The sequence below is a fragment of the Sturnira hondurensis genome, unplaced genomic scaffold (assembly GCF_014824575.4).
Source record: "Sturnira hondurensis isolate 20B ecotype Veracruz unplaced genomic scaffold, ASM1482457v3 Scaffold0014384, whole genome shotgun sequence".
Taxonomy (NCBI): domain Eukaryota; kingdom Metazoa; phylum Chordata; class Mammalia; order Chiroptera; family Phyllostomidae; genus Sturnira; species Sturnira hondurensis.
Window position 1 is genome coordinate 27747054 of NW_028087015.1, and position 18920 is coordinate 27765973.

The window sequence follows — 18920 nt, forward strand, 5'->3', positions numbered from 1 at the left end:
ATCGTGTTAGGACTTGCCATTCATTTACTTTGTTGATTAAAAAGCAATTTGATTGCATAACTTTATATAACTAATCGCTAATAACATAATATAATTATTTAACTAACAATTTTATTGCTGTGGATCAGTATATGACTTATTTGAAATTCTAAAGAATATATTCCTTGGAAGTACATTTTTTACTAATCTGTTTTGTATTCTTTACAGTTTTTAGTATGAAAACTACTGTTTCTTAGACTTATAAGGTAGTAATTTAAAAATATTGTTGCTAGTCCTTTTTAAATTATATTATTATAGCAGTTTATTATTGCTTTAGAAATTTAAGTAGTGTAAAAATGAACCATTATTAAGATATAATGACTTGTTACGTGCATGTTATTTTAAGATGTTATGGTTCTAAAATAAAACAAATTCTATTTGACATTTATCAAAAGGGAAAAATAGGATCAGAAAATCGAAAGCTATTACAAAGCTAATTAGGAAATTGAATAAATTTTTGTGAAAAATAAGGTGGGGGAGGATTTTCCACAGCTGTTATTTCAGCTAAATATACATGAATCCAGGTCTGTTAATGATTGACTTGAATTCAGCTTCCACTTCCATATAAATAATGAAGAAAAAATTTTAAGAAACGACTGGCGGGGTTGGGGGGGGCGGGAATGAGGAAGTCTTTTGTTAAATACATCCTTTGCCAATGCAGGTACCCTGCCATCTGATCTAAATATCAAACTCTTAAATTTAAATTCTTAAAATTTAAATATTTGGATATCAACTAAAATTTAAACTCTCAAAAACAATTCACTTTAAATAAAAACATTGAACTTCAAAAGACTGTAATGAGCTCTGGCTGGTGTAGCTCAGTGGATTGAGCCCAGGCTTATGAAGCAAGGGGTTGCCCATTCCATTTCCAGTCAGGGCACATGCCTGGGTTGTGGGCCAGGTCCCCAGCGGGGGACACGTCAGAGGCAAATACACATTGATGTTTCTCTCTCACTCTTTCTCCTTCCCTTCTCCTCTCTAAAAATAAATAAATAAAATATTTTTTTAAAAAAGACTATAATGATAAACAAAAATGTTTCACCAAATTCACTGAACTGGGGTGGAAAGGATCAGATTCGGGTAACTATTAAAAGATCATGTAGTTAATCTCTTTTTTTGATGTTTTATTGTTTATGCTTTTATAGTTGTCCTGTTTTTCCCCTGTTGCCCCTCTCTACCCAGTCTGCCCCCTACTTCTGTGGTCAGTACCTGTCCATGGGCGCTTCGTGTGTGTTCTTTGACTAATCCCTTCACCTCCTTTCTGTCAGTGCGCACCTCCCCTCCCCCCCCCCCGCCCCCCCCCCGGCAGCTGGCAGTCTATTATTCCGTGATTCCATGCCTCTCGTTCTACTTTGCTCATTAGTTTATTTTGTTCGTTAGTTTCCTCTTATAAGTGAGATTATATATTTGTCTTCAACTGACTGACTTATTTCACTTAATGTAATAGTCTCCAGTTCCGTCCACACTGTTGCAAAAGGCAGGCGCTCCTTTTTTTTTTTCCTGCTGCACAGTATTCCATTGTGTAAATGCACCGTAGTTCTTTTATCCCCTTATCTACTGATGGGCACTTAAGTCACATGTGACTGACTTAGAACTGAACTTCTTTAGTTCTGCCTTAAAGGGGGATTTGGTATTTTTAGCAACTTTTCCAGTACTGTTATTTATCTTACTGTGATTTTCCTTTTTGCCTTTACTCAGTAAACAAATGAATCCTTTCATCGAGGATATTCTGAATAGAATACAAGATTTATTAGAGCTTTCTCCACCTGTAAGTATCTATTCTTCCAAGTTACAGATTTTCCCCAAATTTTGAGACCACGTATCCCTTTAATGCTTTTGTGGACATCCTTTTTTTCAAATGTGGATGATGTGTGCAAGGGTTAGTTTCATTTACCAAAACTGTAGAGATATAGTAAATAAAATATAGGAATAGAACGGACTCAAGGGCTGAGTGATAGATTTAGCAATGTGAGGTATGGTTTGCTCCCTCTGTACTGTTCAGTTTTGGTGAAGTGTTTTATGGAGAAGGGAAAATTCAATTTCCAAATTAGTACTGTGATCATATTAGCCGTTCTCGGTGACTGCTACTATTAGACTGAAGCGTTTCTGTATTTAACTTCCCAGGCTTGAGATTAAAAAATTTTAATGCTTATTTTTCTGAATATTTTGGTCTCCATTTCAATAGAAAGATTTACCTTGAGGTACTTTGTAGGCATATCTTGACTGATAACATGTTCTTGTGTAAAACAAAACATTTACATTGACTCAATTTTTTATTTTGATTAAAATTACTTAGGCTCCCACTTAAAAATATTGAACAAAAATTAATACTTTTGTTCTTTTTAAGTTTAAGTATCAGTATTTAGGGTACACAGGTTATGTAATTTCACTGCATGAAATGTTACTAGCAAATTATATGGTCAAATTATCTTTGCCTACATACTATAAAAGCTGATATATTAAAGTACTTCACCTAATTAATTCTAGTTTTCCTTGGCAGTTCACAGTGACCTATTTTTTGAGTACCTTGTATTTATGTAGCTACTTTTGTGTTCTCAATTCCTGTTGCAGTGATTAGTCCTAACAGTACTTAATGACTAAGTACTTCTAAATCAGGACACTTCTTTTTTTTTTTAAGAGATGAGTTTTTTAATAATAAAACCATGACATGATTTATCTAAGACTAGGTTTTCTGTATTAATAGGGAGCTTGAGTGTTTGACCTAGAGGGGCGTGTGATATTTCCCCACAATCCTCTTGGCCTACCTAACTACGTAAATGTAAAAAACAACAAAGCTCATTAATGAAAACTGACCAGTAGTGGGATGTTTGCTTCTCCCTGAATGAGGTCTGGCTTTTTATGTGCAGTCACAAGTTCAAACATTTTAAAGTAGCAACTGTTGTGTATGTGCGTATGTATTTATTGTATGGCTTTTGTTGTTATTCAACTCTTTGAAATACTAACTTGTGTGGCCTTTGTACTAGCATTCAAAGTACCTTGGTATACCTCATCTTTAGTCTCCTAACAATCTTACAAAAAAAAGGTTTTACAAGAGAAAACAAGTGAAAAGGCTGATTGAGAAACAAGTGATCATAACTGATCATTATGACCATTTGCAAAGTCTTAACAAGGGTGGAGTTAGAGCCATGAGCTCTGGTTCAGTTTTCTTTCTGTTACATGATCCTGGGAGAAAATGTGTTTTTTACAAGTACTCAGTCTACATTTTTATAATGAGTTGATGTGATAGATGTTATCGCCTCGCTTTTGCACTTACTTTGTAAGAGGATCCGAACAAGGAAGAATTTCAGTGAGCCTAAATCTCATTTTAGGAGAATGGTTACCAGTCTTTGTTGAGCAGCGATGATCAACTGTTTATTTATGAGACAGCCGGAGTGCTGATTGTTAATAGTGACTACCCAGCGGAACGGAAGCAAGCCTTAATGAGGAATCTGTTGACTCCCCTAATGGAAAAGTTTAAAATTCTGTTAGAAAAATTGATGTTGGCACAAGACGAAGAAAGGCAGGCATCTCTGGCAGACTGTCTCAACCATGCTGTTGGATTTGCCAGGTGAGTGATCGTCACTAAAATTACAAAGTGAGTGTGTCTACACAAACAGAACCATTTGCTTGACTGGGTCTTTTAGAGTTGGGCATATATCCATGTTTCCCAAACTGGATTGTCTAGAGAATTGTCTAAACCTTTCTTTCCTAAATGTAGTGAATTACAAAATTTAGCTGAGGAAGTGAATAGATCATTAACATTCTGAATTTCTGCCTTGACAACTGAGTCCTCAACTTGGACGTCTCTGGTATAAATTGATTGTGTATTTAAGGAGATTAGCTAAAGTGTTTGTATACCGAGGCCATAATGGGACATCTTGGTTTAGCCTTGGTACCTTAAAAAGAAAGTCCTGGGGCTTTTTAACCGTGGCATTGTGTTCTGAAGACCATCCAAGCTGCTGTTTCTTTCCACCAGTGCTTTTTACTAACAAACAACAACAGCATGAAAATTGTAGTGATTGCTAGTTAGAAGCTATGGAGAGAAATTGCTCCACAGAATAGTTCAGTGCAAAAGCTAATTATCAGTTGTATAAATAATGTGATTCCAAAGACTCTTTTCTAAATTTAAATAGGTAGTTTGCAGATTGTCTAGTANATCTTGGTTTAGCCTTGGTACCTTAAAAAGAAAGTCCTGGGGCTTTTTAACCGTGGCGTTGTGTTCTGAAGACCATCCAAGCTGCTGTTTCTTTCTTTCCACCAGTGCTTTTTACTAACAAACAACAACAGCATGAAAATTGTAGTGATTGCTAGTTAGAAGCTATGGAGAGAAATTGCTCCACGGAATAGTTCAGTGCAAAAGCTAATTATCAGTTGTATAAATAATGTGATTCCAAAGACTCTTTTCTAAATTTAAATAGGTAGTTTGCAGATTGTCTAGTAGGACAACGTCGTCATAGTGTGTGGATATTTTTCCTTTTTTCCTGCTTACTTTATCAGTAGGATTTTAGTAAAACTTTTAGGTGGATTCAGATTAGAGAGATTGTCTACATCTACATCTATTCATTTACTACAGCTCTGACTACATCTCATTCATTTACTTCAATTTGAGCCCTTTCTGGAATAGTCACTGGAAGCCACAGTTCGCAAATAACTGTATTAAACTAAAGATGATGTGGAAAATAAAGAATTGTCTTTACCAATTTTGGAATTTGTTGTACTTTGTTTTTTATTACTTTATAAAACTTTAAAAAAATAAAGTTAAAAATAGTTTCCTGATTTTGCTTATGTAGTCGAACCAGCAAAGCTTTCAGCAACAAGCAGACTGTGAAACAGTGTGGCTGTTCCGAAGTTTATCTGGACTGTTTGCAGACATTCTTGCCAGCCCTCAGTTGTCCTTTACAAAAGGATGTTCTCAGGAGTGGCGTCCGCACTTTCCTCCACCGCATGATAATTTGCCTAGAGGAAGAAGTTCTTCCGTTCATCCCATCTGCCTCAGAGCACATGCTCAAAGACTGTGAAGCAAAAGACCTTCAGGAGTTCATTCCTCTTATCAACCAGATTACAGCCAAATTTAAGGTACCGCAAACTTCAGAGCACCTCCTGACTTAGGTCTCCTGTGAGATTAGGTGTATTGATCTTTAGTTATATTTTGGCATTTGCCCCTTAGTTTATTTTTGTGAATATGAGTTACTTGAATGCATGGATAATGTATTTTTGTCATCCCCAGTGTCTGGCACACTCCCTGACACAGTGGACGTGCTTAATAGATGTTTTAATAAAAACAGACGTTATCTGCTTTGTGCAGCCGAAGAAAACTGTTAGTCTATTGTTTTAGAAAAGTAAATAAAAACAGCTTTGAGTATTACATTTCTAAAGAGGTAAATAGCATTGTAATGCTATTTACAATGTAAAAAGCATTGTAATTTGGGTGCCCACACAGGAGTTTAAAAGTAATTCAGTACTAAAGCTAGTTTTATGTTTAAGGAGATTTAAGTGTTATATAAGCTGTCTATTAAGAATGGCTAACATACAGTACCTGTGTTTAAAATACGTTCTAAGTATTTGCTTGTATATTCATTCAGTCCTTATAACAACCCTAGGAGATAGGTGTTGCAGTTTATAAATGAGAAACAAACATAGAGAAGTTAAGAATTACCCACTGGCATATAAACCTTGAGAGCCCAATCATACAAATGCACTTATAATTTAGCAATAGAATTCATTTCTTGAAATTTAAATTGAAAATATTCCATGTCATTATTTGATTGTGAAGTATTCCCAACTCCCTGTTACCTTAACCTGGATCTTGAACTGTAGGAAATGGGTTGAATTTAATGATTTTGATGATTTTAATAATGCATATGCCATGTAGATTTTGTTTTAACCTTGTTATTTGCTAACTGATGTAAATATCTATTCTGAATAGAAACTGAAGAAACGTTTTAATACATGGTTTTCTCTAAGTTATATTTATCAATATTCATTTTTTAAATTGAAGTATAATTGACGTATAACATACTAGTTTTAGGTATACAACATGGTGAATTATTGGTATACATTGCAAAATGGTCACCACAATAAGGCTCGTTAACAGCTGTCACTAGACATTGTTACAGAATTTTTTTGTGATGAGAACTTTAAAGATTTACTCATCTCAGAAACTTTCAAGTATGTCATGATTTTTACTAACCTTCATAATAATTTTTTACTCATTTCTGAAATAACAATATTTATATTCAGATACAGGTATCTCCATTTTTACAACAAATGTTCATGCCTCTGCTTCATGCAATTTTCGAAGTGTTGCTCCGACCAGCAGAGGAAAATGACCAGTCCGCTGCTTTAGAGAAGCAGATGTTGCGGAGGAGTTACTTTGCTTTCCTGCAAACAGTCACAGGCAGTGGAATGAGCGAAGTCATAGCAAATCAAGGTGGGGGTGCGCGTGATGCCTAAATTGTCTGCTGAAGTCCTTGTCACAGTTCTGTTTCTATGTGAGCAAGAGCTAGTTGATGTAAACACTAAACTTTGGGAGTGATGTGTGTTGGCCCCTAAGATAACAGCTCATTATTTCAAGGAGAGAATTACTTTCCAGTAGAGACTGTATAGTTAATTGGTATTTAGTTCCCTGTTTCTTTTTTTTTTTTTAAGATTTTATTTACTTACCTTTAGAGGGGAAGGGGAGAGGGAGAGAAACATCAATGTATGGTTGCCTTTTGTGCGTCCCCTGCTGGGAGTTGGCCTGCAGGGAACCGGCCTGCAACCCAGGCATGTGCCCTGACTGGGAATGGAACTGCAATCCTCTGGTTCGCAGGCCTGTGCTCAATCCACTGAGCTACACCAGCCAGGGCAGTTCCCTGTTTCTTAAGGCAGTATTCTGTAATTGGTCCCTCAGTATAAACAGCGTGGTGGCAATTGCCAAAATGAATCTGACCATTGGGTTTTATTGGTCAATTTGCCTTTTTTTTTTTTGAAATTAAAAATCAATTGGAATATAGAGAATTTGGCAAAATAGGAAATACCAGAGGGTAGGATAACAAGGGAATAGTGATTTTTCAATATTTTATACTTAAGGAGCACAGTTAATAAAAACGGGGGGAATTTTATCAACTCTGTAAATGCTTTTATCTTGTTACTATATAGGGACTGAGAGCTTCAGGTTGCCTTTCTAGTTCGTTTAGCAATTAAACTCGAGGTTTTTTCTTCTCAGGTGCAGAGAATGTAGAACAAGTTCTAGTTACTGTGATTCAAGGAGCAGTTGAATATCCAGATCCAATTGCACAGAAAACATGTTTTATCATCCTCTCCAAGTTGGTAGAACTCTGGGGTAAGGTGATTTCTTTTTAAGATTTTATTTATTCAGTTCCAGAGAGAGCGGAATGAAGGGAGGAAAAGAGGAAGAAAACCATCAATGTGTGGTTGCCCCTCACACTCCCCGTCCTGGGGACCTGACCCACAACGCAGGCAGATGCCCTGACTGAGAATCAAACTGGTGACCCTTTGGTTTACTTTTAGAAAAATAAATAAAAACAGCTTTGAGTATTACATTTCTGATTGAGTGGTCCCCAATCCACTAAGGCACACCATCAATGCAGATGATTTTTTTTAACTTCATTCCCCAGCCTGCTTCTTCCTAAGACTCTTAGAGACAAAAATGGAGCTCTTGTCCTAACAATAGATGGGAGCTGGAAGTTAATTGTTCTGAGTGATAAATTCACTTTCTTTTTATATAAGATGAAAATTTGACTTCTCTTGACAGGCGGTAAAGATGGACCAGTGGGATTTGCTGATTTTGTTTATAAGCACATTGTCCCTGCGTGTTTCCTAGCACCTTTAAAACAGACCTTTGACCTGGCAGACGCACAAACTGTATTGGTAAGCACCTAGGAATCTTTGTTTACCTTGTGTGGATGTGATGCATTCTAACTCTCAGTCTCTTCTGCAATGCCAGGTTGGTTATGTTAAATTAGGATTCTTTTTTTTTCTCTTTTTCTTTTTTGGTTAGATTTTATGTATTTATTTTTAGACAGAGGGCAATGGAAGGAGAAAGAGAAGGAGAGAAATAGCAATGTGTGATTGCCTCTTGTGTGCCCCCTATTGGGGACCTGGCCTGCAACCCAGGCATGTGCTTTGACTGGGGGTTGAACCAGAGACCCTTTGGTTCACAGGCCCGTGATCAATCCACTGAGCCACACCAGCCAGGGCTAGGATTCATTTTTAAAAGGTTAATGATACTGTACAAACCTTATGTGGATTTTTACTAAATCACACTATTAAAGTTGACTGTATAAACTCCAGTTTCAGAAACTCCCAGCCTCACAGGAGAGTTCATTAGACCAACAGGGTCCTAGAATGTACACAAACCCACCTACCTGGGAATCAGCACCAGAAGAGTCCAATTTGCTTGTGGGTAGTAGGGGAAGTGACTGAAAGGCAGCTGAGAGCTGAGCAAGTGGCACTGTTCCCTCTTAGACCCCTTCCCCACATACAGCGGCACAACGCGGTCATGTGGGTTGCCCTGCCCTGGCAAACACCTAAGGCTCCGCCCCTTATATGTAACAGGGGTGCTGAGAAAATAAAGAAATGGCCCAAATGAAAGAACAGATCAAAGCTCCAGAAAAAAATACAACTAAGTGATGAAGAGACGACCAACCTATCAGATGCACAGTTTAAAACACTGGTTATCAGGGTTCTCCAGGAACTCACTGGGTACTTGAACAGCATGAAAAAGATCCAGGCAGCAATGAAGGTCCATTATGTGATATAAAGAAAAGTCTGCAGGGAACCAACAGTGATGGGAAGGAAACCAGGACTCAGATCAACAGTTTGGAGCAGAAGGAAGAAATAAACATCCAACCAGAACAGAATGAAGAAACAAAAATTCAAAAAAATGAAGAGAGACTTATGAATCTCTGAGACAGCCTGAAATAATTCCAATATCCGAATTATAGGGGTGCCAAAAGGACAACAGCAAGAAATTAAAAACTTATTTGAGCAAATAATAAAGGACAACTGCCCCAATCTGGCAAAGGAAATAGACTTCCAGGAAGCTCTGAGAGTCCCAAAGAAGGTGGACCCAAGGAGGAACACACCAAGGCACATCATAATTACATTAGCCAAGATTAAAATGAAGGAGAGAATTCTAGAAGCAGCAAGAGATAAGATGACAGTCACCTACAAAGGGGTTCTCATCAGATTGTCAGCTGATTTCTCAAAAGAGACCTTACAGGCAAGAAGGGGCTGGAAAGAAGTATCCCAGGTCATGAAAGGCCATGACCTACATCCAAGATTGCTCTATCCAGCAAAGCTTTCATTTAGAATGGAAGGGCAGATAAATTGCTTCCCAGCCAGGTCAAGGTAAAAGAGTTCATCATCACCCAGCCGTTATTATCTGAAATGTTAAAGGGACTTACCTAAGAGAAAGAAGATAGAAAATATGAACTACTGTTCATATTTGACAACAAACTCACGGCTATTAACAACGTAATCTAAAAACAAAAACAAACCAAACAACTAGAAGATGAACAGAATCACAGAAATAGAGATCACATGGAGGGTTATCAGAGTGGAAATGGGAGGGTGAGGGGAAAAGGTACAGAGAATAAGTAGCATAAATGGTAGGTAGGAAATAGACAGCAGGAGGTTAAGAATAGTATGGGAAATGTAGAAGCCGAAGAACTTATGTGTACTATCCATGGACATGAACTAAAGAGGAGGAATGCAGGTGGGAGGGTGTATACACGGCAGAGGGGAATAAAGGGGGGGAAATGGGACAACTATAATAGCATAATCAATAAAATATATTTTAAAAAATAATAAAAATCCAGTCCTACAATTTTAACAACCAACTTTTTCTATGGCCATGAAAGCATACACAATACTAATATTCTTGAAAGTTTATTAGTTTCCTACTACTTTAAAACTTATGCTTAACAGTTTTTTCTAACTATTAAGAATAACTTTCTCTTCCCTGTGTGATGGTTTCCCCATATCTGATCTTCAGAATGTTTAATATCAAGCAATTGCCTTTTACTCACTTCCTCACAACCAAGTAAAAGCTAGACTTCATAACTAATTCACTACATCAAGACAGCATTTCTGTGTTTCTACATTTTCTCCGCAGCCTACTTAGTCATCCTTTCCTTCTTCTACCCTTCCTCCCTCCGCCCTTTGAAGGGTGATGAGCTAGTGGTCAGGGAAATAAAGAGAAGTTGGATCAGTAGCCAAGAACTCACTATATTAAAATTCTTAAACTTGCTTCACACAGGCTTTGTCTGAGTGTGCAGTGACGCTGAAAACAATTCATCTCAAACAGGTAAGCCGGGACTCCCTGCCCGCCTGTTCCCATCTCACATGCGTATCTGCTATGGTCTTGCGTTTGACTTACTTTTGAAAGCTGTCTCTCTTATAAAAGGTAATTAACTTCAGTCCTGCCTGTTTGGGGTTTGAGGGAGTACAGTATCCATTATTGTCCTTCATGTTATAGGCAACAAGAAGGGTAAAAAGTTATGTTTTCATTTGACAGAGAATGTGAAGAATCTAAAACAGAATATCAAATTCCAGATTTCACAGTCTAGTAGGCTCCTCACAGGAAGATTTCTCCAGCTTCTTCGTATTGCGAACGGCTAGAGCACTTTACTACTTGAGAATGTCCTGTTTTTTCTTGTCAGTCTAATCCATTGTGTAAATCATAAGTGATTCCAGGCTGAATTTAGTGGTGTGCTGTTTGTCCTATATGGCATTTTTCAATAAGTTGAGTGATTGCCAATGTTTAAAACTCAATTCCTTTTTTTTAAAACAAATTCCAGTCTCCACCTTCTCTCAAAGCCAGGATGTCAGCATAGCAGACCCCCCATAGCTGCAATCTGCTGATGAGTGGCAGCCCCCTCTCCCCTAAAAAAGCATGAGCTCTCTCATCAGTCTCCATTGAGCTCATTCCTCATTCAAACTTGATTTTTTGATTCTGATAGGGATTTGAAGGGTTTTCAGCTCAGTAGCATTTTCTCTATGCCTGCTGTGTCATAGGTTAAGGGTTATGCACATTAGGACTGTGGGGGCAACAAAGGAGCTGTATAAAGATGAGTTAAAAGTTCCCCATTATTTGTGGAGCGTATTTAGAAGCAGGGGAGATCATGCATAAATAAATAGCTTAATGGGCTGGATTAAGTAAGTGCTTTCATAGAAATATGTTAATAGACCTGTATTAAATGAAGTATTTTGGGGCTAAAGATAAAGGAACAGTTTTGCCTATGAGAACAATCTAAGAAAGCCATTAGAAAGAAGACATTTCTTTTTTTTTTTGATAGACCTTAAATATAGAGTTATTAATCTAGAAAGAGGAGCTGGCATCCTGGCAAAGTTGAGACATTGCACGGTGGATTCGGTAGAAAATAGCATTAACATGTTTAACTAAAGTGTGGAGGTGGAAGCAGTAGCTAAAAACTGAAATGGGATTAGGTGTGCTCTGTGTGAACCGTTGGGAAGTCGCTAAGCAGTGGGGTTATAATTGGGGATAGCTGGGTGGGAAGAAATCATCAGAGAACAGATTGTAATAGCTGGATGGGAAGAAATCATCAGAGAACAGATTGTAATATGGGCCTGAGCCAGTGAGGACTGAGTACTGATTTGGGAGTCCCAAGGATGTAGTTGGTCAGGTGAAGCGAGGCTTTGTAAGAGCAGGACAGAGAGAACATTGGCTAAAGCAAGAACCAGGGGGAAACGAAGTAGAACCAAAGGTATGAAAGCAAAGGGAAGAGTCACGAGGAGCAGACAGGTGGACATTATTAGGTGCAGGAGAGTCCAGGAGCATGGGGAGTGACCCCCAAAAAGTAAGAGTGCTATTTACAGTACAGAAGTATTTCTCTTGTCCTTACAAGCTCTCATTTAGATACGGAGAATTGATCAAATAGAATATTGTATTTGAAAATGTGTGCTTTATTCTTTTTTTTTTTCATTTATTCACTTGATTTCCTCCTGAGGTACAAGTTTACTTTTCCCAATTGAAAAATGTTAAAACAAGTATACTTCATTCTTTTTACATTTTTCTTCATTTGTTTTATTTTATTTTCAGACAGAGGGAAAGGGAAGGAGAGTGGCAGAGAAATATCAATGTGTGGCTGCCTCTCACACACCCCCCACTGAGGACTGGGCCCATAACCCAGCATATACCCTAACTGGGAATCAAACCAGCAACCCTTTGGTTCACAGGCCAGCACTCAGTCCACTGAGCCACATTAGCCAGGGCTTTACTTCATTTCTGAGTAGCCGAAGAACTTGTGCACGTGACCCATGGACATGAACACTGGTGGGGGCATTGCCCAAGGGAGTAGAGAGTGTTGGTGGAGGGGACAGGAGCACCTCTCTGTCTAGCCCTCCAGTGCATGGAAGTCTCTTGCATTGTGACCTCCTGCATATAGAGCATTGGTTTAATCTTTAGGACGACCCAACACAATAAGGAATGTTAACATGTAGCAAATGTTAAAGCTTTACATTCTCAACTCACCCAATCCGCACAATAACTCCATTTGTTAGATGGAGAAACTGAGGCTCAAAGAAGTTAAGTAACTTGCTCAAGTTACCAGAAATCTGCCAGAGCCAGGCTTCAGAACAAAGGAACTGGTTTCAGAGTTGTCCTAATCACAACACCTTATTGTATTTAAAGTATACTTATATTGTTCCAGTTTCTTTTGAAGATGTATTAATATCAAGGAATAATCTGATTTAATCGTCTTTTCCTTTTTTTAAGATTTTATTTATTTATCTTTAGAGGGGAAGGGAAGGAGAGAGGGAAAGAAACATCAATGTATGGTTGCCTCTCATGCGTCCCCTGCTGGGAACTGGCCTGCAACCCAGGCATGTGCCCTGACTGGGAATCGAACCTTGGTCCTCTGGTTCACAGGCCCATGCTCAATCCACTGAGCTACACCAGCCAGGTGATTTAATCATTTTTTCATTTTTCAGGGCCCAGAATGTGTTCAGTATCTTCAACAAGAATACCTGCCTTCCTTGCAGGTAGCTCCAGAGATAATTCAGGTAAGAGCTATCCTAGCAGATTTTCCTCTTAAGTTAATTAAAGAAATATGACTGTAGTGCAATCTATATTACCATTCAAGAGTGCCACACTGTATTCAACTTGGTCCTTCACTGTGTATAGGATAGCAAGTGCCTGAACTTCAGAGGGTCTGTGAAAATGAGTGGGAAAAGTTGCATTTTTATTTTCACTAACCTTGAACAGAAATTCAATTTTTTGTCATTGTGTAGTATCATAGTAGTGTTCACATTGCTGTGACTTTGTCACCAATAGAAAACAAATATTTTTGTATCACACTAGTTCCAAAGATCTCAAAATATTGCTTACACTCAATATTTTGAAATTATGACTTAAGATATGCCACTAGACCTTGTTACCAGGGTCTGTAAATCATACTCTATCTACCACATGTCAGAATATTTTTGATGACCATAATTCATTATTTCCTTTGTAATCTCATGTGTTAAAACATTCTGAAATGGGTTCAGTGGGCAACCCCAGACTGCCAAAGGGGGGACCAGGGCACACAAATCTCTCCTGAGGTTTTGTGCCAAGTCATTCATTTTATACATGCCAAGCTTATCAATGCTTAATTTGTAAGTCAAACTGTATTTTGAGGTAAGAGGCTGGAAAACTGTATCACTTTTGCACTATTAGGCTTTTTAAATGACATTTAGTTATTTTCTTGGCATACATTTACCCAGACTTCTTGTCCTATAACAAACACATAGATCTAATGTGTTATCAAAGTTCTGATTAAAACTAGAGTTGGAGCCCTGACCCGTGTGGCTGAACTGGCTGGGCAAAGTCCTGCAAAGCAACAGATAGCTGGTTCAGTTCCTGGGCAGGGCCCATGCCTGGGTTGTGGGTTTGGTCCCCAGTTGGGGCAAATATGAAAGGCAATGGATTGATGTTTCTCTTCTCTCTTCCTCCCTTCCGTTCTTTCTAAAAATAAATAAATAAAATCTTTAAAAAATAAAAACTAGAGTTAGACTCTATTGTGTAGATTCTAAGAATTGTTTCCTATCAACAGTGATTTACAATGCTGTTGTATAAGAGGGTGATTTATACTGCCCTTTTTTTAAAGATTTTATTCTTTATCTTTAGCGAGGAAGGGAAGGAGAGAGGGAGAGAAATATCAATGTATGGTTGCCTCTCATGAGTCCCCTGCTGGGAACTGGTCTGCAACCCAGGCATGTGCCCTGACTGGGAATTGATATACTGCTCTTTTATAAGAGGCATTGAAAGATTGAATGAAAAGTCAGCTAGCTCGTATATAAATGTGAGTAAGCATAAAACCCATTTTTAGTGAATTTATGCTCTCATGACACATCATCTTTAATTTGAGAGATATTAATGAATTTTCTCAGTTATAAGCTAATATTTTATATGCAAACAATAAATTACTGATTACTCATGTGATCTTAATGTACATCAAAATAGAAATGTCATCTGATTCTGAATAGCTATTTCCCAGATTGCTAAATGAAGCAAAATTATATTTCTATTTAATCATTTGATTATGAAGAATGAGGCACGCTGGTTGTCCCGTTTTCGGGTGCCTCCTGACAGTGTGTTTTGCAGGTTTCTTTTGGAGAGACTCTTTTCCATTCGGTCTGTCTTTGCTCAGTCCCCTGCTATGTGAGAACAGCCATAGTAAGGGAGTTTTTCTTGCTTAGGCGTGAACAGCCTTGTCAAGGAGAGCCCTGTTCTCAAAGGGAAAGCGGCCTGTCTGACAAGTATTCGATTTGAGAATACTATGCTTTTTTAGTGAGGAGTTATTCAGGTTAATTTTGACAAATTATGAATACTATAGATTCGAAGAAATGCAAATGTCCATTGACAGATGAGTAGGTGATAGAATGTGATACATACACACAATGGGATATTATTCAGCTTTTAAAAAGTGGAATCCTGTCATACACTACAATTTGAATGAACCTTGAGATCATTCTGCTAAATGAAATGAGCAAGTCACAAAAAGACAAATAACTACAAAATTCCACTTATATGAACTATCTAAAGTAATCATACTCTTAAAAACAAAGTAGAATAGTGGTGGCCGGAGGCTGGGGTTTGGGGAGAGGGAAAGGGGAATTGTTCAGTGGGCGTGGTTTCAGTTGTGCAAGATGCGCAAGAGCTAGGCGCTGGTTGGGTTGCACAGCAGTGTGCATATAGTTAATGCTGCGGTCCTATGCACATAAGAGTGGTTAAGGTGGTCGATTTTACGTTTTTATCACAATTTTTTTATTTTTTAAGATTTTATTTATTTGTTTCTTTTCAGAGAGAGGGGAAGGGAGAGAAACATCCATGTGTGGCTGCCTCTCACGTGGCCCCCACTGGGGACCTGGCCTGCAACCCAGGCATGTGCCCTGACTGGGAATTGAACCGGCGACCCTTTGGTTTGCAGGCCAAGTGCTCAATCCATTGAGCCACACCAGCCAGGGCTTTTTTTATCACAATTTTAAAACAGCGCTGTGCATTTGAATTATGAATTTAATAGAAAAGATTCATTTTCATCTTTCCTTCTGGCCCCCCAGGAGTTTTGTCAAGCGCTTCAGCAGCCTGATGCTAAAGTTTTTAAAAACTACTTAAAGGTAGGTATTTGGAAAACTTAACCTATCTTCATATAACTAGATAATGTTTCAGAGCCGAGAGAGAAAGTGGATATCATAGGATACCGTGTCATGCTGTAGTTTGACCAACTGTTACTTACTCTGGGATCTCTCTGCTCTCAAACCTGCTTCTAAGAATCTGTAGTTACAGATGTTATACTTCAGAGTCTTCCTGTGAAACCCCTTTCAAGTGAGTGATCATAGACAGTTAAAAACACTGAATGTGTGTGTGCCTGAGCATTTGGTGTGAAAATGGAGCTCTCTTTTACAGTTTCATGACTTAATGAAATCGGAACTAGAGCACTGGGAGAACAAGTAATGCTTAAGAACACAGTTGCCCATATTGGGTTGAAAGGAAGGAGCTAAAAATACAGAAACAGAAATATGAGGTACTTGGTTGTATCCTATCTTGAAACTTTGAATTGTGAAACAGACAAAAAGCAGAGTTTTCATATTTGGCCAGCAAGACTCTTTATACATTTGTATAAGCACCGAATTTTTTAAAGCCCTCCAAATTTGAGGAAGTACCAAATGTTTATTTAGTATCATATTAATAATAAAATTTTTGAGACAGCACTATCTTGCTTTTGCCTAAGGAGTCAGCCATTCGGTGCTCTGTGATTACTTTCTGTGTGACAGGTACCATGCCACCTGCTGCAAATGCCAAAATGAGTGACTTTCCCTGCCCACAAGGAGCTTGTGGACGGGAAATAAGATTACAGTGTGACAGGGTGAGGAACCGTTCTTTATTTGTATTTATTACCTTCATTCAACAAATCTAAGGAGAAAGCACTGTGCTAAATGTCTTGGTAGCAGGTAACTTAATAAACAGCTGCCCAGTTCTTTTGCCCAAGGCACTCAGTAGAATTTACAACTCAAGGGGCTTCGCTGAGTAGACAAGTATGCTGTCCTTTCACTTGGGTTCTGATCTCTTCCCTTGTCGGTTTTTCCCCCAATAGTGGTAGTTTGTCGGCCTCAAGTGACAAGAAAGAGACTTTGAACGAAGAATGTTGAGAGTTACTGTTTATGTAACTAACATCCCAAACTCTCCCACTCCCATTTCCCCATAAAGGCAAAGTGTCTGTGATGGTAACCTATTAAATACCTGATTGATTAGACTCACTGAAGGACTCAAAAAGTTGTAACTCTCTATAAGAGGTTATCTGCAACAGCAGATCTGTATAAACCGTAGCAGGCTTATACTCCACAAACATAAATTTATCCAAACAACTTTCTCCAAAGTCCAGTGTCTCTGTGATGATAGCATAAAGTCAGTGATAATTGGAAGAAATGAAGTTCCTTCTTTGATGCCTGTTCTCTTCGTACCTGATTGATCCTCAGATCTTGCTGATTCTTCCTCCTCAACCACTTGCTGTCCCTTCCTTTCTGTCTCTAGTGTACGCTTGTTATCCTATAACTGCTCTTGTTCTAGCCAGTCAGGTCTATATGAAAACATTGAACAGTCCGCTGAAATCCATTCCCCTCCCTCGTAATTTTCATAAGCCTGTTGTTGACTAAAAACAAGTTCCTGTTTTTTAGTTTGGCATTCAGGAATTTTCTCTTTCTATACTCTGATCTCTGGATTTCTCTCACAGGAATGGTCTTTTACCATTCTTGCTATTCTTCAGAAATTGTGCCTTATTAGTACCCCTACTTCTTCATGAAGTGTACCCATTCTTCTAGGCTTACCCGAAGCATGACCTCCTTATAAGGCTTTCTTTTGCTCGCATAGTGACCATTCTTTTCTCTCCGAGTAGTCAGTAGACTGTATGTTGTTAAATGAATGTCTGATCTGTTAGTGCTGAGGATACAATGATCAATACAGTTCTGACCCTTAATGAGCTTACTACTGCCTACAGTTTACTCTTTCTAGTGCCCTCTTAAGGTGTGCCTGTGGACTGGACTGTGTAATACTGGGCCAGTGCCTAGCGCAGCCTCTTGCCTACTTGTTCATAGTCTCAAATGCTGAAAGTATTTTTTTATAATCAAACAGTAAATTCCCTTAAGAGATAACAACTGCTGTCTGTAGCTTTGACTTGTGTGTTCCTCAGAATTTAATCTTTCAGCATTAACTTAGACGGTATGTGCCAATCAGCAACACGTGTCAGGAGTGTGTTTTCCTCTGGCCACTTGGACCTCACAGCGTTGGCAGCAGTTCCATATTTTCACCAGTTTCTCAGCTGAGTGTTGTCAACATATGTCATCTCTAAACTTTATCAAACTGTCCAAAAGGGAAAGCTCTTAACTTGTATTAATGTGTGGATTTATGACGTGAGATGTTTTAAGTACCTACTGCGTTTTACAGAAGAGTAACTGGCACTCAGTAACGTAGAGCCATTCTTCATGTGGAAGGTGGTGCCTCAGACCTCAGTTCTAACTGTGCTAATGCTTTATTTGCAGATGTTCTTCCAGAGAGCGAAGCCCTAGGAACTGGATCTCCCTGTGCCTACTTCATAATCAGGATTTATGATCAGAAATTCCAGTTAATAATTTATAAAGAAGCAGGTTTTGTGTGCCATTCACACTGCTCTTTTTAACTTGGCTTTGAGCTCATTGCAATATGTGTATGTATTGGGATTTTTCTGTAAAATGTGTGTAATTTTCCCTAAAGAACATACGTGGCAATGAGAAGTGGCTTGCATGCCAGTTCAAATTGTTCTGTGTAAAAATGCCGTTAAACGATTCAGCAGAGTCATCCGAGTACCTTTTTATCTTTATTTGAAACTTTAAGTCCTCTTAAATACCACAGCAGGAAAACAGAGTACTTTTTTAAAATTGCTGAATGAATATAAAATGTTTGGGAATTTAATTTTTCTTTTATGTGTGTAGACTCAAACTACGGGGGAACTACAAAGATCAAAACTACTTTTTTGTAGATAGCCATTACATTTCTTTAAAATGTTTCGATGCCAATATGTATTCTACAGAAGAGAATGGTTTCATAAATTAACTGATTTAAGAGTAGGTCCCAGTGTTATACATTTTTTTTATAAAAAAAATAAATTTTACATAGTGAATTTACCAAGTCTTTTTTGGAATTATTATACATACTTTAGCCATAGTTTTTTGTCTTACCGCTCCCTGATTTCCCATTTAAAGGATTGCACATATAAGCTTACAGATGATTTATTTAATTGTATTATGCTCCTAAAAGGTTATGTGCAACTTAATTCTATCAAATAGAATCTTTTAAAAAATGGCCTAGAAAAAGCCTGTGTGAATTTGTTGATAGAACTAAA

At 38.1% G+C, this 18920-nt stretch overlaps 1 protein-coding gene across 1 annotated transcript in view; it reads left to right on the forward strand.

Annotated features, from left to right (window-relative positions):
* XPOT (exportin for tRNA) overlaps positions 1 to 18702 on the forward strand; it is a 42203-nt gene extending 23501 nt beyond the window's left edge. Inside the window, exons 16-25 of the mRNA XM_037063071.1 lie at positions 1738 to 1807; positions 3369 to 3607; positions 4830 to 5115; positions 6280 to 6469; positions 7247 to 7363; positions 7796 to 7911; positions 10304 to 10351; positions 12997 to 13068; positions 15607 to 15663; positions 18082 to 18702. Of these exons, the coding sequence (XP_036918966.1) occupies positions 1738 to 1807; positions 3369 to 3607; positions 4830 to 5115; positions 6280 to 6469; positions 7247 to 7363; positions 7796 to 7911; positions 10304 to 10351; positions 12997 to 13068; positions 15607 to 15663; positions 18082 to 18108 (1222 nt within the window). The 3' untranslated portion in view covers positions 18109 to 18702. The remainder of the gene's footprint in view (positions 1 to 1737; positions 1808 to 3368; positions 3608 to 4829; positions 5116 to 6279; positions 6470 to 7246; positions 7364 to 7795; positions 7912 to 10303; positions 10352 to 12996; positions 13069 to 15606; positions 15664 to 18081) is intronic.
* Positions 18703 to 18920: the final 218 nt, after the last annotated feature.